The 24,055-nt window shown below is 37.2% G+C and overlaps 1 protein-coding gene across 1 annotated transcript in view; it reads right to left on the bottom strand.

The window, feature by feature from the left end:
* The window catches only part of ARFGEF2 (ARF guanine nucleotide exchange factor 2), a 39,029-nt gene that overhangs the window by 4,902 nt on the left and 10,072 nt on the right, over positions 1-24,055 (bottom strand). The window contains exons 5-38 of the mRNA XM_075439044.1: positions 23,319-23,498; positions 22,670-22,889; positions 21,943-22,014; positions 21,519-21,667; positions 20,968-21,098; positions 20,218-20,452; positions 19,861-19,960; positions 19,495-19,634; positions 18,304-18,412; positions 17,597-17,798; positions 16,733-16,844; positions 15,943-16,148; positions 14,933-15,017; positions 14,667-14,838; positions 13,703-13,854; positions 13,382-13,510; positions 12,842-13,000; positions 11,519-11,666; positions 10,467-10,566; positions 9,535-9,575; positions 9,281-9,450; positions 8,492-8,643; positions 8,195-8,367; positions 6,903-7,063; positions 6,039-6,169; positions 5,806-5,935; positions 5,232-5,367; positions 4,292-4,430; positions 4,157-4,211; positions 3,792-3,906; positions 3,391-3,521; positions 2,118-2,286; positions 1,583-1,721; positions 359-476 (exon numbers count right to left, since the gene is read on the bottom strand). Coding sequence (XP_075295159.1) covers positions 359-476; positions 1,583-1,721; positions 2,118-2,286; positions 3,391-3,521; positions 3,792-3,906; positions 4,157-4,211; positions 4,292-4,430; positions 5,232-5,367; positions 5,806-5,935; positions 6,039-6,169; positions 6,903-7,063; positions 8,195-8,367; positions 8,492-8,643; positions 9,281-9,450; positions 9,535-9,575; positions 10,467-10,566; positions 11,519-11,666; positions 12,842-13,000; positions 13,382-13,510; positions 13,703-13,854; positions 14,667-14,838; positions 14,933-15,017; positions 15,943-16,148; positions 16,733-16,844; positions 17,597-17,798; positions 18,304-18,412; positions 19,495-19,634; positions 19,861-19,960; positions 20,218-20,452; positions 20,968-21,098; positions 21,519-21,667; positions 21,943-22,014; positions 22,670-22,889; positions 23,319-23,498 — 4,761 coding nt within the window. The remainder of the gene's footprint in view (positions 1-358; positions 477-1,582; positions 1,722-2,117; positions 2,287-3,390; positions 3,522-3,791; positions 3,907-4,156; positions 4,212-4,291; positions 4,431-5,231; positions 5,368-5,805; positions 5,936-6,038; positions 6,170-6,902; positions 7,064-8,194; positions 8,368-8,491; positions 8,644-9,280; positions 9,451-9,534; positions 9,576-10,466; positions 10,567-11,518; positions 11,667-12,841; positions 13,001-13,381; positions 13,511-13,702; positions 13,855-14,666; positions 14,839-14,932; positions 15,018-15,942; positions 16,149-16,732; positions 16,845-17,596; positions 17,799-18,303; positions 18,413-19,494; positions 19,635-19,860; positions 19,961-20,217; positions 20,453-20,967; positions 21,099-21,518; positions 21,668-21,942; positions 22,015-22,669; positions 22,890-23,318; positions 23,499-24,055) is intronic.

Genomic DNA, 24,055 nt, shown 5'->3' with positions numbered 1-24,055 from the left:
ACTGTCAATGAACCATAATTCCAACACTGGTGAAATTCTTCTGCACCATTCTTGTGCACCTGTAATACAGCACAGGCCCATCCTTTATTGCACACTCATTGCACTTTTATATGAAAACTCTGCAGTAATTCCATCCGTATTCCTACACAACTGTGAATTCCATGGATGCAGGCTGATTTTTTACAATGTGGACCGCTTGTAAAAAGTGGACACATAACGATTACTGTATTTCAAGGACAGTAGATGCTATGCAAGTAAGTAAGCCACCTTGCAATACAGATGAAAAAGACCAAGTTCAACAGAAGCAGAAATGAAGAAATACCTGAATGCACAGACATGATTTCCAGCCTGTTCTTACCTTTTCGTCACTGATTTTTAGTGTTTTCGTTAAAAGCAACAGCAGGAGATTGGTCCAAGCTTCTCTGTGGCTTTCCGAGTTCACGGTAATAAAATAAGCCAGGGCTTCACTGCATACACTAGAGAGATGACAGTTCAGACAAACAATAAAGAAAACCCATTAAATGTTTTTATAACATGCACTGTTTGTCCTCTCATAGTGTATTTTGTTTTCAAAATGCATTTCCATGGGAAAGTTTTCAGTCACATGCAACAACTTAAACTACACAAATTGGTCTCGATAATTTTTCTGTTACAGTAGTTGTTACAGATAACTGAACTGAAATAGTTTTCATGTTGTCAACAAAGATGCCTGGAGTCACAGGTGGAAGAGTCTGATTTTCCTCATAAACATTCTGTAATTAAAGTGTTGTCACCTTCAACCTGCAAACATTATTTCCTGATCCTTACATTGGGACAGCTTAGGCAAAAGCAACATGAAAGAGTTCTCTCTCCAAATCTAGACTGCTTTAATAAAGATCTGCACAGCTCAGCATCAAGGATTAAAGAGGGATTACTACTGTATTAATAAATTTTTGGTCCTTGCTGTAGACTGTCAACACTAGGTACAAACTGTACCACTTACTATGGCTTTTTTGGGATGCTATTTTAATTAAGGAAGAAATGGAACCTCCCCTTTTACACACTAAAAGAATTAATATGTCCATAGATGCTGATTAATCGGAATGCTATTGAAATCCACTGCATTAGTGCCAATAGCAAGTTTAAGAGTTCTTCACATTTGATTAGAGATTAATACTTTGAACTTCTATGTACCAACAACTCACTTTTCAAATAAAGGGGACCCCAAAACCTTTTTATACTCATTTAGCGTCATTTTCTACATTTACTTGAATTCCAGGTATACAGCAGCTTATACTGCACTCTGTTTAGACTACTGTATCCTATTACACCTCTGAATGTCATCATGTACTCAGATGTGAGAAGTCTTCATACGCCACCACTTCTGTAAAGTAAAGCTTGTATCAGGCAAGAAAGTGCTTCATTAGTGATTCTAAGAAGATTGCTTCCTTATTGTTAAATTAACTTTTAATAAAGAGTGGTCATATATATCTTCATATACTTTGCATGCTTTGCTCAGCAACTTAAACCAGAACACTTGCATCCAGGGATGTACCATACGGTCTGAAAACAGAACGCCCCAGAACCAAGCTGATACTCTTACCTAAGCAGTCGTTGTTGTATAGCATCCCAGGAGTCTCGGCGGTTTTCATCCACATACATTCGAAAGAGTATTCTCAAGCAACAAGCCAAGCTGCTTGTCTCTTGTTTTAAGAGGTTGGGTTTTGATTTACCCTTGAACCCTAGAAATCAGTTACATATAGGGAGAGAAGGAACATTCACATTTGTAGTTACTAGTCAAGAGGTAAAGTTTATCAGCCATACCTCCACTAATGAACAGTAATGATTTCTTGTCCAGATAGTATTTCCTCCTCTTTGACTTTGACTGAGACCTAATCTACTTACAAAGCTATTTAACTACAGTAGTACCAACTGTGTAGCTCTACTCTAATCAAAAGGAGCAGATAATTTAGCAAACAGAATTATTCAAGTCATCAGGAAGGAGACACATACTAAAAGCATGCAACACTGGTCACATTAACTATAGAGATTATTGCAATGGTATACGTTTGTATTTTGATAGCTAAAGCTATAAATGGAGCTCAGTATTTTTATCAAACTAAAAATAAAAGCCTCACCTGCTCTCCATAACACAGTTCGCTGTTCATAATTTGAATTAAAGGCTTTTGAAAATGAATGAGACTCTTGCAGACAATCTAGTAACTTAAAAAGGTGATGTGAAGACATATATTTATACATTCCTTGGTCTTCTGTGTCAATGTGGATATCTGCATCCAATGCATCTCTCTGAGGGGGAGGGGGGGAGGTGAGAGACAGAGAGGGGAGTAGAGTGTCAATAACATTATTTTTATACAAGCTTAAGAGACTTTGATACTTCAAAGATCATATATCCCTAACTCCAGATTCCAGTTGTAGGTACAAGTGAAATATTAGTGCAATACAACACAGCAGAATGGTCCTGTCAAGCATCAGAGCTGTGTTCTTTTCACTGGGATATTTTAAGAGAGCGAAGTTATGATCTATCCTAGTTATTGGTAAGAAAAAAAAAATAATCAAGAACAACAAGGGAAGAACCCTCCTTATCAAAGCATAGAAAAGTCACAGCAATACAATACAGAACATTTCCTCTCCCCTAGGAGCTGACTGAGTAGGTCTGCTGAATTCTGAAAAACATCAAAATGAACCACAAAAATAGTGCAAGTTTAAATGTTGCATAGTGTAGAAATTTCCCGTCGTTGGCAAATGTCAAGTTTCATTAAAATCGGTCACTATTTTTAGCTAATTTCATTAGGAATTTAACTATACCATTCTCAGAACACTACCTGGATGCACTGGCCCAAACCTCTAGCCTAGGGCTTTGTTAACATAGCTAAGCAAGAGCTACCTTGCACTATTCCCTAGGATCAGGATTTTCAGGGACAAGAAACTCTTCGAGGAGGGTAATGAGTTACATCTGGACCATTAACTTTAGTCAAGATTCAAGTTCAACTTCTGCATCTCCTCCTGTGTCAACACGTTGAGGCTAAGTAAAGCCTCAACTGTGGCTAAATGAAGACATCAGGTTAAACAATAGAATAGAATGCTCTAAGACAAACAAAAAACACATTCTCGATGAGTATGTATTCATTATAAAAGCAATGATATTATATTGATAAGAAAAATAATGGTAATTAATTATAATAATCCAATAGGCAGACTGCCAGGAAACACTGGAGGCAGTAAAAAAAAAAGTAATCACAGGTTAGGAGTACTGACACACACATTCAGGGTAGTGCTGAGAGTCAGAAAAAGGAAGAGACTATATATTCTATTTTGTAAATGCACTTCAGAGCATTTGATAGTCTTTGTACTTTACTGCCACAACAAGGTTATAAATAAATTTGATGGTACCTGAGCTGCAGCCATGTGCTCAGCATCTTCCTTCTTGCTTGTTGCTGGATAGAACACTATATTATCAATGGTCTGTATCAATTCCAGCTGTACCACACATTTTATAAGGAGGCCAGCAAATAGTTTCTGGTCTAATGAAATGGAGTAACACAAGTTTCAGAAGCAATTTATGACAATTCACTTACAACAGACTAGCTAAACACTACATTACCATTAGCATTTTGATATTTAGTGGTGCTGTGAATTATCTTACAAAGAGAAAATATCTCTGCAAGGCATAAGCACAAGTTCTAAACGTGTACCCCAAGTTTAAACATCCAAAAACTTTCTCTACAGAACTTCAGAAGTGGACTAAGAGTAGCTATAAAAGTTCATTTGATAAACTTGCATGTTTTCCTTACTTGTATAAGGACCACCTTTCCAGCTCTCATCTGTTGGATTTGAAAATTGACTTTGTCCTCTTTCTGAAGCATTTTTATCCATGCTGCTTAAAGACTGGTGATCTAGGTCTAAATCCTAGAAGAGAATGCAAAACAATTCTAGCAATCCAAAACACTATCAACCAGCTATGAGTTTTCAGATGACTTCACTAATCTTAGATTCAAAGGCTTCCTGCATCTGTTCTTTACACCTTATTTTACAATGACACCAAATACAAGCTAGTGTCAATTCCAGTATTTGTTGTCAAGTCTACAGTAAAATATTTCAAAAGCTAACCTAACACAAAACCCTTCAAGTTAGGTTGTTGCACTGAATTAACTCTTACCAAGTGTTTTTCAGCTGAATCTTCTTCCATTCCTGCAGGTCTCCACGTCAGCAAGCTTCACAAAGTAAAAAAAAAAAGTAAATATTGTTGCTCTGGAATTGGATATTAGTATGAGAATTAATTTTATGAACTTACACATGAGGAATAGTAGTTTTGAAGATTTCTAGCATACAATTGCATGTCTGGCCCCAGACTTCAGGGCTGAATTTCTGTCCATTTAGTATTACCAGGTTTTCTAGGCAGTTTGTACCTGATCGAGCCAACTGCTCATTATCTGTGAAAGAAATGTTCCATATTTATCAACTTCTACATTATAAATGAAAAATTAAGCAGTCCCTATTACTGCTCCATTAAACATTTCTACCAGTATTGTGAAATGCACGGTATCTTCGCTCAAAGCCTACTTATAAGGTATATTACAATCATATCAAGCTTAGGAACCTACTGAATAAAAAAAATAGTGTTTAAAAATAGGCTTCATGAGATTGAAATCCAAACAGGGAAGACAACGGATGAGAGATAAGCAGAAAGGGAGCACACAGTGAGATAAAGAAAAGAAAAGCACCAATTAGAAACTTATGATTTCCTGCCAGGTAGTCCCCCGACTCTCCATGCCAGCAATATGCAGGATTTCAGGCATAAGAGTTGGAGGCCAAAAAAAAACCACATTCTTTACAAAGTTGTAGCTAGAAGTACTAGATGGTTGAGAGAAAGAATGGGGAGAAAAAAAAAAAGAAAAAAAATCAGAATGCAAACATGTATATATCTGCAAATAAATGAAGTATTTTATCCATGCAGCCAAATGAAGAAAGGTTGTTGGCAGAAGATGAACAACCCTTTAAAAGTTTTTGCTCTGTCACAGTAGCACCATAAACACATTATAAACACATTAACAGAAGAGCTGTCTAACTAAGTAAACAGAATGATCCTCAAATATTTAAGATACTGCATCCATCTATTTCATAATGTATTGTCCTAATTGTAGATTTTATTCTTCCAAAATTCAGTTAACTGTCCTCCGCTTAAGTAATAAGCATTTTAAAAATACATCAAAAGATACTAGTAAGTAAGCTACCTTGTTTTACACACCAGTGTAACTGTGCAAGTATGTCAGGAAGAAGGATCTCATTTAAAGCTTCATAAAATTGCGTAAATACATCACAAATTGCATAAAGTGCATGGTTGCATGTAGTGGTCATCCATTCAGATTTCTATGAGAAAAAATGGAAAGTATTTTTATGTAGGTGCTTCTGTGATGACAGCACTTGGCTTACGTGTGGCTATTCAACAAAGGACATGGCCTCTGAGGAGAGGAGTAGAATTTAAACAAAACCAAAAAGCCTCACTGCTGCAGATGTCTTGTCAGAAGCATTTAGCTGGCCACCTAAATATTGTTCAGAAGACTATACATTTTCACAACAAAGTGTGAATATTCTCCTTGAAAATATTCAGGCAGAACAGATAGGTCACTGGATACTGTGACAGGTTTTGTACGTACCACAGAACACAAAGCATATCCTTACGTTGGGGCAGTATGGGGTGGAAATACACTAATAAGACCAACAATATAAACTGCTGCCTGGTTTGAGTTCTTAAAAAACAACTCTGACTTTTGGTTGCATTTTGGCTTTTTTTGGTTTTGTTTTTACCTCTGTTTGTTGTTCAGGAAGTTTCATATTATCAAAAATCCGAAACACAATTCTGAACAGATCTTGCCACCAGTGCTTTTCAAAGGTATGACCATAACTCTTCATTATTTCAAACATCACTGTTAAGCCTCTATAAACAAACCCAAACAAATAAAAGGAAAATATGTTAAAATGCATAACTGTCATCTCTTCACCAAATGAATTAAAAAAAATAGAGAGAAAAGCTTCAATACCTTGTTCGAACATCTAATTTGCAACGATTGATGATACAAGAAAGTTCAAACAAAATGGGAAACCATCCTCTGACCCATACTCTGTCTCCAGGAGCAACATTTATGTCATCACTTGTGTATTCTCTTAATACCTTGGAGATGGGCAGGAAAAAAAAAATTACAAAAAAATTTCAAAAATCTTTAATTGACAGATTTAGATTGTACTAGTGTCAGAGACTTGAAAAGTCAGCTTAGTTTCTACTGTAACACTCAAATCCTGTAAAATATAAATATAAATTTGAGACACATCTAGTTGGGAAAATACAAGTTGCAGAGATCTGGACTTTAGAAAGCAAGTTTAACAGTGACAGGCAACAATTATATACATATAGATAATAAGCAAATCTAAATTTGGCATAAACCGGTTCTACATTCTTCTGGCATATTGGATACAGCATGTACATCATGCAATGGTAACATGCAACTGCAATCTAACTCCAGGCTTTTTTCAGCAAAGTGATTATTATATTAAGTATTCACACAATAGACTGATGGGGAAACCTATGCATGTTTGTAACCAATTTAACTAGATGTCATTAGGGTGACAGAACAAGAAATACTGTTTTCCAACACTATAAAAGAAAGGACTATTTCATTCAGTTATTTCCAATTTGGACTGATAAGCCTTGAATTTCTTTAATTAGTCCTAGTTTACTGCTTATCAATACCAAAATGACTTTAATTCTGAATAAGCTCTTCATACACACGCTGCTAGGAGACTGAAGTTTGAATCTGAAAGGTCTTTCTTAGTTACAAGATTAGTCTCAGTTTAACTGTAGAGGATAGTGTAAAAACACACAAGGGCAAAAATTAAAATAAAAATACCTGTGGTCTTTCTGAAACGTATTTAGCACAATATCGAATAAGTCTAATAGCTTCCATGCTGGTGTCAGGAAATGCAACATTACAGGCAAACTCAGAAAGACATTTTACTGCATCCTGAAATGAGTCAATTGCTGCTGGAAAGTGCTGTTGAAAAATATTTGCTGCAAAAAACAAATACACTTTATACCATCTATTGCTATTGAAATCCATACATAAACTGGCATTGATCTACAGATGTCAGCCATGGTATACCACTACCAAACGGACAAATGTGAAAGGACCAGATTTTCTAGAATAAACATAGTTGTCTGTCTTCCCTTACACTCTTCTCCATTCCACCCCACCACCCAAATTTGTCAGCATCACATTTTCTCAGGTTGGATAATTAAAAATTTTATAATCTAGGATTATTACATGGCTTCTCACATAGTTCAGTTTCCTCCCACAGCATGTGCAACCCAAGGATCTTAAAATATTTTGAGAACTAATAGGAGTAAAGCTTGATGTTAGCTTCCTTGCTCAGAAGCTACCTACATTTACCTAATTCATCTAAGCCTGTAACTATTCATATTTTGCAGCAAGAGAGGAAAAAGCAGTTAGATTTCAGACTTAAGGGACAGACTAAATACAAAACAAATCCAACACACAGTTTGTTCAAAACCTTGTACAACTCAAGATCTATATAATTCAAGTTACCAAAAAAGTTTTGTTACTATTCGCATTTATTAATACTGTCCGTAGCTCTCTTTCCCATGCTACTTAATGGGCAGAGGGCAGTTTCAGGACATTTAAGCAAGCTATTATCAATATTGAAGGTTTGTCTCAAGTATATTTGAGTTTGTTGTCTTCCTTTGAAAGTGCCAGCAGTATGTTGTTCAAATATACTTTTAGAGCAGGTACCCTGTATGAAATATGCTCTACAAGCAGTCACGTACCAGAATCGGAAGCTTTATGATCCCCACCATACGATACTGAATCGACATGGAAGCTTGTGAGATGTGTTCCTTAATCCAAAACAACTTATTGTGACAGAGGGGGCAACATACAAACTTATTGAGTCTATTCCAGACTTGAGGAGTTCTATACCAGGATATCTGTATGTAGTTTTTCCTGTCCACAGCAATCAAGAGACTTAGTGGGTAAGACCTAGCTGCAGAGTTTAAACAGTCTGTCTGCAAGATCTTGTGTTTATTCATCTGGAAATGCAAAAGTCTTATTCAGATGGGCCTTTTAAACCAGAATCACAGCAGCTAAGCTAGGCTGGGTACTCACATCTGTCGATCATTACTTACTAACTATGTGTGCTGTAGTTTGAAAGGCCAGCTCCACAATATTCCCATCATGGTCTGATGCTGCTTGATGAAAGACTGCAAAGATATTCTTCCAGCCTGAACGAATATTACCAGCTTGAGAGTTCACCATCTGAGCAATACAGCGTATTGCCATGTCCCGGATAGTTGGAGATCTTAAAAAAAACAAAAAAAAGAAAAGGGGGGGGGAAGCAATACTTTCAAAAGTGGCACAATTTTACACTGGTACAAAGTAACTCAAAACTCAAAAGCCAACACGGAAACTGCAGTGCATCACACCTGTTTTTCTTCATAATATGCTCAAAAGGCCTTAGGAAGTCTTTCTGGAAGCGGAAATTGGCTAACTCTCCCTTCTCAAGGAATTTCATTGACAGCTGCCTTAGTGAGTCTACTGCAAAGATGGCAACATCTTCATTAGGGTTACATCCAACCTAGAAGAAAAGCATATTTTCAAACACTTCCCAGCTAACATATTACTTGTATGAATAACAAGTTTGTCATTTAAGTTTCATGTCAGTCCACTAAAAATTGCTAGCACGTTCTAGTTCTCAGATATTTAGAAAATAGAGAGCTACTTTCAGAGCGGGCTTTCTCAGTCATTTGATCCAACTGAACAGACCCATGGATTTTGTATGGAACAACTGCAGAACTATAATGGCCAGCCAGACACTAAAAAAAACAAAATAAAATCCTAAGGTTAAGAAAACTCCACCCAAAACACTGTCAAGTTTCCTAAGGAAAATAACTTAGTTGTTCCAGGATCATCCATATATATTTCAGAGGAAAACTAACTTGGCATTTGATCAGAAGGCTAAGACAATGACATAGAGAAAAATTACAAATACTAAATCATATAATGCAGTGATTAAAGATAATTCCCATAAACATTTCCATTTCTATTTATATGCTTTAGATTTTTAAACAGGTGCTTCCTCTAGGCATCTTTTACGGATCTTACGGGGTTTTTTAAACATCACAACCTATACCACTAAGAACATAAAAGGAAAAAGCTGATTAGATGAACAGCCAGACTTCTTTATGTTCTGTACCTTGATTTTAAAGAAATACCTTATTGAAGTGATCTCCAATCACATGCCAAATCCTTGACCACTGCAGCCTAATGCGATTCATGTTGTAGTATGATATCTCCACTATCTTCTGCAGGCTGAACATGCGTGGATGGTGTGGGGAAGCCAGCTCATCCATGGAAACAGCACACAGCCATCGGACAAAGTCAACTGAACATCAAAACATGCTACTGTAAGTTCAGGATGATACATTTCAAGAGTTCCTGTAACCCACCAAATGGTCAGCATACATACCTATTGCATTTCCATCCAGCCTAGTTGATCCGGTAAATATCCTACGGAACAAGTAAATGAGTTGCAGTATTAGCTGCGCATCCACAAGAGTCAACACATCTTAGTGCTCTAGGCAAGTGTCAGCAGATCACCTGGAGGTACTTCACAATCCTCCATGCCATGAACTCTGCAACTGTTTTATTCTTATTCCTTGGCAGCAGCTCATGTCCTTCTCCTAGTCTAAGCACTCTCTTCCTTGCTGCAAGTCAGTCTACTATGCTCCTTCCCCACTGCAGGAAAGAGGCATAGGCTTGCAATTTTATTCAGCGCAAATAGTACTGGAGCAGTCATTTGGGTGACAGTATGTTAAATTTCATAAGGACAATAAAAAGACACCAAAAATGCTGTGCTGCAAGACTTTACTGGATGCCAGCCACCTGCTTGATCTTTACATAGTTCAAGAATATACTCTAAGTTGCAGCAGGCAAAACAGACAGCAGAAAGACTCTAGATGCACCATTGTCCCTTCTTCCCCTTCAGCTGTTCAGAGTCTTGAGAGGAGTTCAGACCCTGATCACGGTTCATACAGAACACTGATAAGTGGAGAATGTTCCCAAGTCTTTTAGACTTGGATATGGTAACAGATACATTTATGTTACTACAAGTCTGAATGTATGACCCCACAGGTGTAAAAACACACGCATACACACAGTGCCCCTTCTCACAATACTCTACATTAGTTATACTGCTACTTAATGACACTCTTTCTTTTGTGAATATTACATGCCTGAAGAGATATACTTATTGGGTCCAGAGAAAGCATCTAAGTATCACCATCTTTCTCACAAGATAAACAGGCTTCAAGAAAAGAAGTCCCTCTCAGAGTACACAAACTGAGGATGGTCAATAAGTTCAACTCATATTTTTCCCAAAAAGAAATCATACTGTCATACCTGTCTACTGCTACCACTACACTCTGTGAACTGGTCTCTCCCACAGACTCTTGAATACTCGCCATATGCCGTCTGTCAGCTCCACTTCCAACAAGGTTACCTGTAATACAAGCCATTAAAAACCAGTATTTAGCGTAACGAAATCATGACTTTATATTAACACCAACTTTATACAAGTAGACAAGGACAAGTGACTACTACTTCCAATTAGCTTGTAATTTACATAGAGCAGATGGTGCCATTGCCAGATCTGTGCCAGATTATTACAAAATTAAACATCTAGTAAGCAAGTTTTTTTTCCCCTTAGGGCACTGTGTTTTGACCATCGCGTTTATTAAGACAAGATGATGTAATGCTGTTAATAAAAATAGGAAGTGATAAAATAATACTTTAAAATATTAACTCTAGGGCAGATACAAGTACTTAATGCTGGGCACGGTTCTGTTATATTCAGCAGCATCATCGTGTATAGTATCAACCTCAGAGTATTTTCAAATTAAAAGGTTTCCTTGATGGCTTTCCAAAGATTAAGGCAACTTGCCTTGTCCCTCTAAAGTACAACTTAAAACCTAAGGTTTATTTCTTGCACATAATGCAGGAACAACAGGAATTGGAACAGCAAGCCCAACATGCAGACATACGAAATTCCTTTGGAAAAATCAATTATTGATCATTGAAACATCTCTTAGTTCATAAGGATAAATGGCTTGTTTTTACTATTAAAACAGAGTGTAAAAAGAAAGAATTGATAATACTGGTAACAAAACCATGACTTCGTAAGTATGGTAAAACAGTTTTGACAACAACATGTTCCAGCAAATAAATCTGGAGGAGTGTTGTTAAATAGTTTAACCCAATTAAAGTTAGAACATATTTGCTAATTACTAATACATCTTGAAATATACAGGTCCTATTTTTTGTTTCATTAATCCAATATAGCTTCCCCTGGAAGCAAATAAATATATTTTAATATCTCATAACGCTGAGCTTTCTTCACCATCATACTTCACTTATATGTGCATCTTTATGAAGTCGAAGATTAGTAATCTTACCTAATCCCAGGCCCATAAACTCTTCCCCTCCAGATGCATAGCCTTTAATGCTTCCTTCCCTTTCACGCCCAGAGCCAGACAAATACCGAGTTTTCACTCCAGTTCCTATAAGTTGTGCTAATTCCAGCTGGCTAATACATTTCAAGATCTAAAACCAAAACATATTTAAACATTGTGTTTCTGCACACCATTATATTTTTATTCCTAACACACATTTATATTTAATATTTATAACCTTCCCAGGTTCTCTGACCTTTAAAACAATGGTAACAGTTTCAATGTAGCCGAAACATTACTAAATACAACTGGAAATAAGGTTGAGTGATTCACTGAAGATCATCAGCTGCCACAAACCTTTCCAATATGAGAAAAAAATAAACAGTACCCAAAAATCTAACTTGGCTCACTAACTACTGGAGCACACCTTTTTATTACTTCTCACAGCATCAACTTTCAAAACTACAAAGAACTTGGAGGTGATCTTCTAGACAGTTCATTGTTCAGAGAGATGAAAAGACCAAATTATTCTGCTACCACTTTGAGTAACAGTGTTCCAACACAGACTGAAAATGCCAAAGTTGTGCCTTTCCATCCGCACAAAATTGACTATCTCTTCTTTCTTACTGCCCCACTGCAACATCCCTTGGACTGGCACAAGCATTTGTGAGGGTATGCTGCAAGCCAGATCCAGGTAATTTGTCAGCTAGAGAACCTTTTGGCTCATATTATCATCTAGCCAAAGACTATTGACAGAGAACATAATGGAGCAGGAACGACCCTTTTAGCAGCAGCACAGATTTAGATCTGATTAAAGAGCTCCTGGAAAATATGCTTTAACAAAATACATATGATCCCGATAGCCTAACCTTACCTATCCCCACCAAGTTATTTTAGCCCTATTTTTTCATGTGGTCGTGGTACAAATGTTGCCAAACACTGCACAGACAAATCTGGGTCTGTGAGCTGGAATATTTTTTGTTTACGTGAACAAGAATGCAACAGTTTCTGTGCAGAACTCTCTGAAGTCAAATGAGGTTTTAATATCATTTTAATCCCATATCAAAAGTAGCTACAAAATTTACAATATTGGTCACACAGTGGTCTGCCAAAAAAAATGCAGTGCATTATTTTATATACGTACATACAAACACATACATATAAAAGCCACTAACAAAATAATACACTTGTATCCACATTTTAAACAGGGTTCTGACACATACTGGGAGCTAATGCAGTTACTAAATACTGAAAGTAGAAGCACAAAATCCTGCAAGTTTTTAGAGGACAACACAATTGCACTACTTAAACTAATCAAGTTTTTACCTCATGCCATGAGTTCCCGAGATAGTTGCCATCTGTGTGAGCAACTGTAATAAGTGTCTTAATGGTATCTATGTTCTTCTGTTTCATTTCTGTAATACTGGAACTGGCAGTCAACAAGGAAAAACGAGCAAGGGCCTGTACGTAAGCATCTCGTTCAAGCTACGAGACAGAGAAACAAGCATCATAATCAAGTCCCTGAAGAGCTAGAGAAAGTTACTTGTCCAGCATGCCTACACAATTTTCCATCTACGTACAGCTGGCACTATTAGAGCACTTTGCAGCTGAAGGAGAGTAGGAGACAAGTTAGCAAATGCTCTTAATGGGAGACTCAGCAATAGAAGGAAAGCAAAGTCGAAGAAAAGCTTGACAATATCAAGGTCTTAAAATAAACTACATCAAGATGGTAATATTTTATTTTACAATTTGAAGAAAGTAGACAAGACGCTTCGTTTTCCATGTATAAGTTGTTCGTAATTCTGCATCGCCCTTCCACAGCCTACACTGTCCTTAGGCAAGCCCCATACTAAGTCTTATACAAACCTGCATTCCAAAGATACAGGCTATTCTTATTGCACATCGTATTCCTTCCAAACAAAGGGATGCAACCTCTGTGTCATCACAATTCTGCAAGCCAACACTGTAAGCTGCCAGCAATGGAGTCCATACAAGCTACAGAAAGGGAAAAACTAAGTTCAGAAATCTATTTACAATTTTAGCACAAAACACTAGGTAACTGAAACCAAATATAGCCAAAGAGTCCACCTGTTCCATCACCTAACTAATTACTCTTCAGAGTAATTTTCCAGGTTTTTTCCATGCTTAAAACTCTGGGCAATGAAGATACAAGAAGTTTACACTCACTTTAAACATGGGTCTGACATGATCCAGATGAGTGGCACTAGTAAAAGGAGCCTTTGCGTGGCTTACTGCCTCCATGAGGGCTTTAGCTGTTTTAGCCATTTGTTCCATCTCCAAGTTGTACAATAACCTCCGCTGCTTCTCATTAGCTACACCTAAGGGGAACACCACACAGTTGCATTGGTTTCTTTTTTGTAAAAGCATACTCCATGTCTTTGCATTGAGCATCACAAAATGTTAAATAAAGGTACTGCAAATGAAATCTAAAGATAAAAATCTTCCAGAATGTTAGAATTCAGCAGGCTGTCATAGGCTGCAAGCCAAAGAACTCCCACACCAAAACCCACACCCCAAATTAAGACTTTATTCTATATAGGGTAACTAATTCAGCACTTTATTATATGCCATCTAATCACTGGAAGTCAGAGAGGCACACTCTATTAAGCCACTCTGCCTGTAAAAACGGATAGAAAATCCTCCATCTTCTTAGGTTGACACCCTCAAAACAAAACTATCCCTCACCAACTTGATAAATAAATAACTTGGTGTTTCTTTATCCTTTATAGTAAAGGATGTAACTTCAGTATTCAAGCAAATAAATTTTGTTCCTATTTTCACCTAGGATACCTGCAAACAGCACAGAAAACACTGAAAAAAACCCACTATGCTGAAGATTTGGAATTCACTAATTTGAATTAATACTTTTTTAAAAAAATCCCAAATCTAGTTTCTATTGCCTCTCTGCAATGGTGCCACACACACAGCTATGCTTCTATCACAGAAGTAGCAGTATTAAGCAATAACTGAGACAGTTTCATTCCAAATATCTATATTAGCCATTCTCAATGTAATTTATGTATTGCACAAAGACATTTTCAAAAAGGAGTCCAAACTCCACTATACCATTCTGAAAGTTACTGCAATAGTTAAAGCACTGTGGTCTTTCCAGTTTTTAGTTCCTTCTTACTTGGTTTACTACACTTGGTTGTAATTGCGTATTCTTTTGTCTCTTTCATTGCAATTTTCTTTCCTTCTATTTCTTCATAGATTGTGGATAAATACTCTACTGGCAGGTCTTTACTGTCATTGATTCCTCGATTCATTTTAATGTATTGGTCCTTTGTCATTTTATTTTTTACCTGTAAAGCAAAAAAATGGAAGTTGGGTATCAGATTTTGAATGCAAGTTCCAAGGAAATGTGAACTTCTGTAAGTTTGTTTTTTTAATTTTTACCTGTGGACTGTGCAAGTCTGTAGTCAGCATTATAATAGAGTATGCCAAAACATAGGCAGTGTCAGCACTAGCAAATAGTGTTTGCCTACGGGAAGAAAAAAAACAAAACAGGTTTTTAGAGTCCTAATTCCTCAATCCACCAGCTCTATTTCTACATGCAAGAAAAATACCCAGAAACGCTATGCATTCAACCAAAGAGCTAACAGAGCCTAAAATTAGCCTTTACAAACACATGAAACCCCAAATTTTTTAAAATGCAAATAAAAAAGAGAAAAAATATAAATGCATCGTCTTCACAATGTTGAAAACTAGCAGTGACTGAAATTTTCAAGTACATTCCCAAAAGATTATATGTTACCCTTCTTCGGGTAATCCTACAAAGGCTAAAGAACATCTTATTTCTCACTCCCAGGTTTTCATACAGAATTGACAAAACCAACCCAGTGATGCACCAACTAAACTAAGGAATGGGAACCAATTAAGCCTGAACACGTAGCTAAACTTCAGTGTTAGTTTATTGCATTAGAAATAATAACAACACTGCCTATATGATGTCAACTAACAGGTATACATTTTGTTCAACATCTAATGCGCAAGCAAAACCACATGTAACATCTTATTACCTATTTATGCCATGTATTTTTACTTTTAGCAATTGCTACTGCTTATTACTGTTGTTTACACTTGAGTGATCTACATTCGTTTAAAACTAGGACAGCTAATACAGAGACAATTTAACATACTTAGGCCTTCCCTCTTACAATAATTCCCTCCAGCAAGTATTTGGGATTTAACGAAATGCCAGCATCAGTATACTTTCTGTCCAAAGTTTCCATCTTGCCTAGCTGTTGAAGAGGTTTGGCACCAATATTAGCAACAAGATCTGCTCCTCATACAAGCCTGCAGAAGTTCCTGACCTGGTATGAGTGCGAGTTGTACCTTGCCCCTCAGGGCTACAAACAGCACAGACATTCTTCAGGCACTTATTCAATAAAAAGGCTCTGAATTACCGTTGGTTGCATTCAATGTATCTAGCAGCAAACTTCTCCATTAATCTATCAATCTTCTGGGCTTCACCTGGCAGACGAAAACCTTCCAGAAATATACGCAGAGCAGAGACAAAGTCTTTTCCACAGAAATCAAGCTGGTCTACATAGGCATACATCACTTCCTTGTTAAACTTGTTGCTTTCCCCAAGAAATTCTCCTACTTGAGTCTAAAACACAAGAGACAGTTATTACTGTGTAATCCAACTGCCAGCTTTGCAAGAAAGTCTCTAGTACAAGAATTGCACAGCTGTCAGTTTTGTAAGACTGATACACTTCACTGAGCAGGCAGAGTAACCGTTAAAGGGATGAAAAGAAACCAATGTCACTAGAAAATGATTTTAGTACACGTATTCTTGCTTCCCTCACTCCCCAAGGTGAGATCTGCATTACTGTAGTGCCAAGGAAATCTGAATTGTGCCCAATTTCATATGCAGTGGAGAATGCTTTGCCACTGCAGTACATGATATTTCTTTGCTGGCAAGATACTGTTAATGCAGATAAAAAGCATATTCCCATTTATGGGGAATCCCTTCAGCACTCTATTGCACACACAGCTACTTCACTAAAAATCCGTGGACAGCAAGGAAATAGAAAGTTGCATTGGTATTAAGTACCTTCATGAGAACCCTTACACTTTAGTTCATACTTCATTAATAGATAACTGAAAGAGAGAGCGCATACAGACATCAGAAAACAGGGGAGAAGATGACGGGCAAAAGTACTAATTATCTTTTGCTGCATGTAGTCTTACAGAACAGAGGCGTTCTTCTTGGTGCAAAAATTGTGCGATGTCCTCTGCTGTAGTGCCAAGCATTCCCTGCTCCTGTAGATACTGTATCCCTCTCTTTGGCTTTTTATTAAACCTATTCACATAAAAACATGGGCAAATTGAGACATACAATTGAAAAATATCACAACCTATAAAATTCTAGTTTTACAGAGCCCTGCTAAACCAAAGATTCTGTGCTGTAGCTCTGTATCTTCTTTCTAGTTAGAAAATAGTCAAAGAATGTGCAACAAATGCATCGCACCATAGGCTACATCACATAAGGTACATTCAATTGCTGATAAAAGTTATTGCTGGAAAAGTCACTTAAACTGACCCTTTTGAAATATTAAGAATTAGAGAATTTCCACAAAATGTTAAAAATGTTGCTGTTCAAGACCGTTTTATAGCATTTACACACATAAAGGTCTTCAAATTAATGACATAGTAGTAAAGCACAGCTGGACAACAATTTAATTCTCCAAACTATTTCAATAAGAGACAACAAATGGTCTAAGAGCTGTAATACAACATCAAGCCTGCCTGCTCAAATCAATTTCTTCCTAGGTATACACATACTTTCCTCTCTTGTGCAGCTGAACCAGCCGAAATGAAAGCTGTGAAACTACCCTGCACTCCACCCAAGATTTTACTGAATTCATTTTAACTACAATAGGCTCTGGCATTAGCGCTTGACAACAGCAGGCAAGAGTCTTCAGCATTAAGATCAATTTGTAAGTGTCCCTACAAGTTTGTCGGCTTGCCTGTGTAAGCTCACGAGAAACAATATGGTTGTACACATAGATCTTCTACTACTGAACTTTTATTTTCCTGTCATACTGGACTTACAGTTCTATTCCATGTTCAATTATTTCCTTTTGTTGCTTGATGACTTCAAATTGTTCAGGATCATCTGGGACAGCAGTCTGGGTCCCCACACTTCCAACTCCTGATGACACAGTAGAGTCCAAGGAACTGACACTACTCCGTCTCCCTCCACTCTCAAGGAATTTACCTTCAGCCATTTCCTGTTCAGATGGTTTATATGAACCTATTTATAAACAGGGCAAGAATTAAGTTATCCTGTTCAGTCAAAAGCTTTTAGTTATAAAACTTTATAGTTGAAACATATATGAGTCAATATTCTATCACGTACACTTTTTGGCAGCTTACACTACATGAAGATGTTATACTGATGCAATTCTAAAAAAATTCAACAAAAGCCAGAAGAGCAGCAGCAGCTCTAATAAAATACTGCACTTCAACTTGGTAACTGCAAGATTTGTCACATGTCTTGTTCTACATCAGCCAGCTTTTATAGTGTAGACAATGGCCTGGCTAGAGCTTTTAAACAGAACCTGGTTCTTTGACCCAGACATTTGGAGAGTCTGTTACTTCAACAGCATTAACAATTGTTTGCAAAATACTGCATTTGTGTAAACAAATCATTATGTAAAAACATAGCATCCACACTTCTGCGTAACTTCTGAACACTGAATAAACATAAGGACAAACTTACTAAACAAATTCATGTCTACATAAGGAAACAATCTTACCCAAGCTAGCCTGATGATTGGGGTTCACATAAAGGTCTTTGCTCCATTCTACCATACATTTTAAAATAGAAACCAAACATTCAAGTCCTTTTTTCCTCAGGCTGAGCTCCTTAAAAAAAAAAAAAAAAAAAAAAAAAAATCACAAAAAACCCCAAGCCAAAATATATGTATATCCTCACGTTTTTAGAAGGCATTACATCACACCATTCAAACCTTCGAAAGTTTGTCAGTTAGGGGGAAACCTATTGGTTGTACAAGGTTTCTGACCTCTGACTATGCAGGTTGGATACATCAGGGACAACAGCAACCAGGCTGACACTGGAATACCCTACAGCTGCTTTAAGCAGATGGTCTATTGACAACTGATGAGCACAACCAATGGGCAATATACACCAAATCCTAAATGCAGCCCCTTTGTTGTATGAATGATTATGCCCATCCAGTAAGTCTCTATAGTATCAGATCTCTCCAAAGCAAGACAAGCATCTCACTACTTAGCTGTACAGTAAACAGTTCTATTCAAAATCTGAAACAAAGGTCTCTTGGTTTTTACTTCCATTTTCTGGTCAAAGGACCACAGGGGCGGGGGCAGAATAATCAAGCAAGCATTAAGACAATTCTAATCAAAGGTGTGAGGTGCACTCAGTTCCAAGACCAACATCGGCACCAAGTTCACTTCAGCCCTGAAAGCCATTAGGCTGAGCTAGAAGAACAGTGCTGTAGGACAAGGCCCATGGCAGAAATATTTGCTCTTTCTGAAAGCAGTCTATACTCCACCCTCCCTCTAAGCATGGGGAAAGTATAGTTTTAAAAACAAAACACTTGTGGTGAGATACCACATAAAAGTTTGTGCAAAGCAAACACAAAAGATGAATCTACAGCTGGTTCATAAGCCCCAGAAGGAAAGTTGTCCGAGTAAGGCAGAAGGTGGCTCATTTGATTCTCTCTCCCAAGGCAGCCCAACAAATAAGCCCAGAACAAGCCTAAGGTCACAATGCAAATATGCAACAAAATCAACAAGTAAATTGACTGTACTGCTTTAGTACCCAACTGCAAATTAGCTAACTAACAAAAAGTAAGTAACATCAGTAGGTTACAGACAACATGAACCACTGGAAGTATCAATAACAATGCAGAGACAGCACCATCTATGAAAAAATAGTACCTTATCTTCAAAGCTGTTGTTCTTACCTGTAAAGGTGTCATTCCCAACTCATGCCCACTTCGTCCCTGTGCGATTTTGGACAAATCATTCACAAGGCGCTCAAATATATTGGCAGCGTTTAAATCACAGTCATAATTAACATAAATATCCACTACACACTGGGCATCTTGAAAGTAAAAGAAAGTGTGAGTATTAGGATTCAGTGTAATAGCATTTTTAAAAGGAATCAGACAGTTGGAGCAGGCAATGGGGATGAATCCAGACATTTAACCTATGCACTACGGGATCAAATTCAGTTTTTCACGCTTAAACATTGTATGTGTCATTTGTCTTCAAAATAATTTTCATCTGCTGCCAGAAGAAGGGACTGCTTTTTACAACAATGAAAATACCTGCACAAATCCTAGTTAAAGTCTGAATCACCATCCATTTGTGTTCAAAGGAGCTTGAAGAAGTCTCTAAAATATTCAGGAAGATCTCTTTGAAGAACACCTGCAAAATAAATGAGGTAAAGGACTTGATGATCTGAAACTTATTAGAACAATGTCAAATGTACAAATTCATTTCTATGCAGTAATTTCTCTTGAAGAGTATCATCTCACGCATATTAGAATTTGAATACAGCAGTAATATACTAGTTTAGTAAGCAAAACTAAGACATTAACTTCTAAGTTCCAGCTGTCCTTTTATCATTGTAGTATTTTTCTTTGAGAACTAGAGCATCACATGATAGATAAAAAGTCTCTCACCTCAATCTGCATTTTCAAATGGGTCTTAAAATTCGAAAGCAGTGTAAGAAAGATGGCAAGAGAGAGCTCAAATACATCAGGAACAGAAGAGACTCCATTTTTAGATAATGCTACACAAAGATATTGCTTGATTGCATTGATGAACATTTCATGTGTCCTGAAAACTGGACCAGCATTCTGCAGGACCGAGAGAAGCAGCTGGAGAGACACAATCTTAGAACGCAATTCATGGGATCTAGAAAAAAAAAATCAACATTAAATATATTTTAATCGTATTTCTGAATTCATACTTGTATTCAACATGAGCACTACAGCATTTCTTCCATGTCAAGAAGAAACAAGTGCTATATGAATTCATTTTAAGGCAGGGAGCAGGAAGGGTGGAAATCAGTCTGCAGGTGATACTGGACAACATCTGCCATTTAATTTGGATATTTTCCAGGAGTATGAACATCTTAGACTAGGTTAATAGGTGCTACTATGAAGCATTCCCCCACTCCCCCATCAAAAGCTCCACAAATAGTCTAGTCAAGACCACTTGGTAAGATTAACAAGCCCGTTCCACAAAAAAAGCCCTCAAGTATTGATTTTTTAATAGCTTGAAGCAAGTTGCAATCCTACATTCATCAAGCTAACTGAAACAAGGGCCTGACAGCTGAATTTTGAATAACTGCTTTACCACACAGAAGCTACTGAACCGTCTCCAAAAGCTACCTGAAGAGGACAGCGTAATAAATACAGTCTCATTACTTGGGATCTGGTGGTCCATCACCAAGTGGTTTCATGGACAGCTTGCACAATGACCTGAATACAAGGAAGGCATCCTTTTGCAGAACATGGGAAAATTTGGCAGCAGCTTGATGTCCAGACACGTCTGTTTCCTTGAGAGCAACAAACACAACATTAGATCCTCAGTGAGACAAAGAAACAGAGCAATTACAAAGATTCCATAGCTCCCATGAGACTGAGCTACAGATTAAAAAAAGGGTACATTTGGCAAAGTTTAAACTAAACCTAAACAGGACTACAAGTGATCTGGATCTTTTTCACACATGTTGACCAACTCTTCCCCTCCACCTCCATCCTGTATTAAAATACAGTGAACATAATCAATCTTAGAACTGTTGTTTTCAGTATCTACTTCAATTGTGGTTGCTGCAGTTCCTTTTTGAACCTGAGCAGGACACATGCATTAAAGCTTCTGCCCCTTCTCTCCCCCAAATCCCACTGTATTAGCTGTCATGATAAAAAAACATTTCTCATTTCCTAAATATACATTAGCATCCAGTGAAGTTATTTACCAGATTATCAGTGGATGAAACAGACTGCCCATCATCTGGAATCCCATTTGTTTGTACATTTTCACTACTTGAGCCAGAAAAAGCAGTATCTGCAGCCTCTAATGCAGGTATAGCCTTAACTGTTTCTGTTACCTGCTTTTCTTCAGCCACTAGAGAGGAAAAAGGAAAACTGATTAAAATCACCCATTGAGCTTTTTTATCACATGACCTTGCAAAGCTCTACAACCAAGTGGGACAGAAGCAGCACTGGTAAACTAGAGTTTCTCAGTTACCAGCAAAAGAATATTGTGAGACAAACACCTGTTCTTACAGGTGTTCTTGACAGATACTTAGTAACAAAAATAACTTCCACACTTTTATAAATCACGGCAATAAAAGTCTGGCAATACACATGCACCTATTTTACTTTAGAAGATTTTGCTACCTTTCACAGCTGACTTGACCACATCTTCCAAGATGCCTTTAACCATTTCCTTTCCTCCATCAGTTGTTTCCTCTAATGAAACAGAGATAATTTTGTATTTAGCACTTTTGTTTAGGAAGATAATTAAAAGGACAAACATAACAGAGGCAGAAGGGTTAAAAGATATAGATTTTCTTTAGTAGTTCTCCTCTAAAGCCATTTCCAAGATGTCATACAAAATATTCAGTGATGTTATTTCCACTTTTTAAATCAAAGCAGTGATGTTTTTGATGCAGTGACTTTCGTCATTCGTATTTATCAACCGTTACAAAGCTTCAGCTTCGGAGTATCCTATGTTCCTAATTTGGATGCAGTATATGCTTATGATAAGGTCTTCATGATACATATAATTTTTACCACAAAAATACCTCAAATTGATTGTCACTCCCCCTGTACCCTTTCCTGCCCCTTTATCAACTTAATCACATCAAATTCCATTACAATTCTACATACCTAAAATTATATATAGTTTTACCAGAATTCTAGGGAAAACATGAGCTTTACTTCAATGGTTATAATGTTGTAGACACAAGCTAAGGATGGCCTGTATACTCTGAATAACTACCGAGAAAATGCAAGCATGATTTGAGCTAATAACCCCAGCCACTTCTCCCCAAAATAGCCTAGAAGAGCATTTTCCAATAGAAACATCGTAACTGAAAGCAACTGACAACCTATTCTTGTTCACCTGATGCTGAAAGAGTCAGATCCTGCTCCAACTTCATGTCTCCGTTTTCTGTCCCCTCAGGTTCACCATTCGTTAATTCCACACTTTCGGGAGCAGTGGGTTTGCCTTCCTGAAAGCTGTGCTTTAACTGACCAGTCTTCGGAGATCTGGTCATCACTTGAACTGCAGGAGACTGGGTTTTTTGCTGATTCATTTTTTCTACTTCTCTGGATTCCTGTATCTTGAAAAATACAATATGAAAAAGTTAATCTAAGGCACAAAACATAAGGGAAAACAGATGTCTATGATGACTGATGTTCCTTTATAAATTCACATGTTAACAAGAAAGAAACAGTGAAAATATAATCACTTGACCCGTCAAATTAAAAAGATGCACTTCAAGATTATTTTAAAAGCATCCGATCATTTGTTTATAAAAAGCCATTTGGCAGAAACTACCATGTGAAACCTTGCCATCAGCAGTAAGCCTTGTATTTTATTTTTAATCAGTCAGTATACTTCAGTGCAGAATTTGACAGGTTTTAAAACTACAAATCAATAGATATCCAACTACAATGACAGACCCATTAAAAATAATAATTTTAAAAAGTTTTCTGTTCATTTGTCAGGCTTAAACATTTCAGATGGAGCAAAAGTAATAGTTACATACAGCTTGATTTTCCATCCGCGTAAAAATGACATTTAACATCTGCGTAAGAGTAGCTTTGGCAGTTGTCTGATTAATAAGATTTTTACTGGCCAGATAGATGTTGTAACAGGTTCTAACAGTCTGAAGAATTGTTCCTTCATGAATTTCTATATATGGAGATGTTACTGCAGTGAGGAGAGCCTGAAAGAGTCCATAACACAGTAAAAATGAAATCTAAGCAAGAAGGCAGCAATATACTTCATACAGGTCTTCCATAACAATCAGTGGGTTTGTTATGAAACACATATCTGTTTATCAGACTTCATAAGGAACTTGTAGTTCTCTGAAATGACATTTCAAATCAAAGTAAGTTTAACAGAACTTCCACACATCTCTGTCCTCTCCCAAGCTGTTCAAGTGTTTTATCACAACTAGTTTTCCACTGAGGGAGATATTCTACCTCCAAGCGAAACAGTTACGATTATATCCTATGGCTAAATTTCTGTGAAAGTGCCAATTGGTCTAGACTGCTACCAAATTAGATTACTAGAAGGATCACCAACTTCTAACCTCAGGTACATTAGCCCAAGTAGATTTCAGAACCACAACACATACCACTGGTACTACCATGCCTTGTTGAGAACATATACTGCAGATATCTCTGGAAAAATGGACATGAGAGCAGACAGGCTAGAGCAGCAGGCCATGATACTGCATCACAGCTACACTGCCTTCAGCAATTCATGGCCCTAATGAAT

The sequence above is a fragment of the Opisthocomus hoazin genome, chromosome 18 (assembly GCF_030867145.1).
Source record: "Opisthocomus hoazin isolate bOpiHoa1 chromosome 18, bOpiHoa1.hap1, whole genome shotgun sequence".
Classification (NCBI taxonomy): domain Eukaryota; kingdom Metazoa; phylum Chordata; class Aves; order Opisthocomiformes; family Opisthocomidae; genus Opisthocomus; species Opisthocomus hoazin.
The sequence above is the reverse complement of the archived record's forward strand: the minus strand, read 5'-3'. Positions and strand labels throughout refer to the sequence as shown.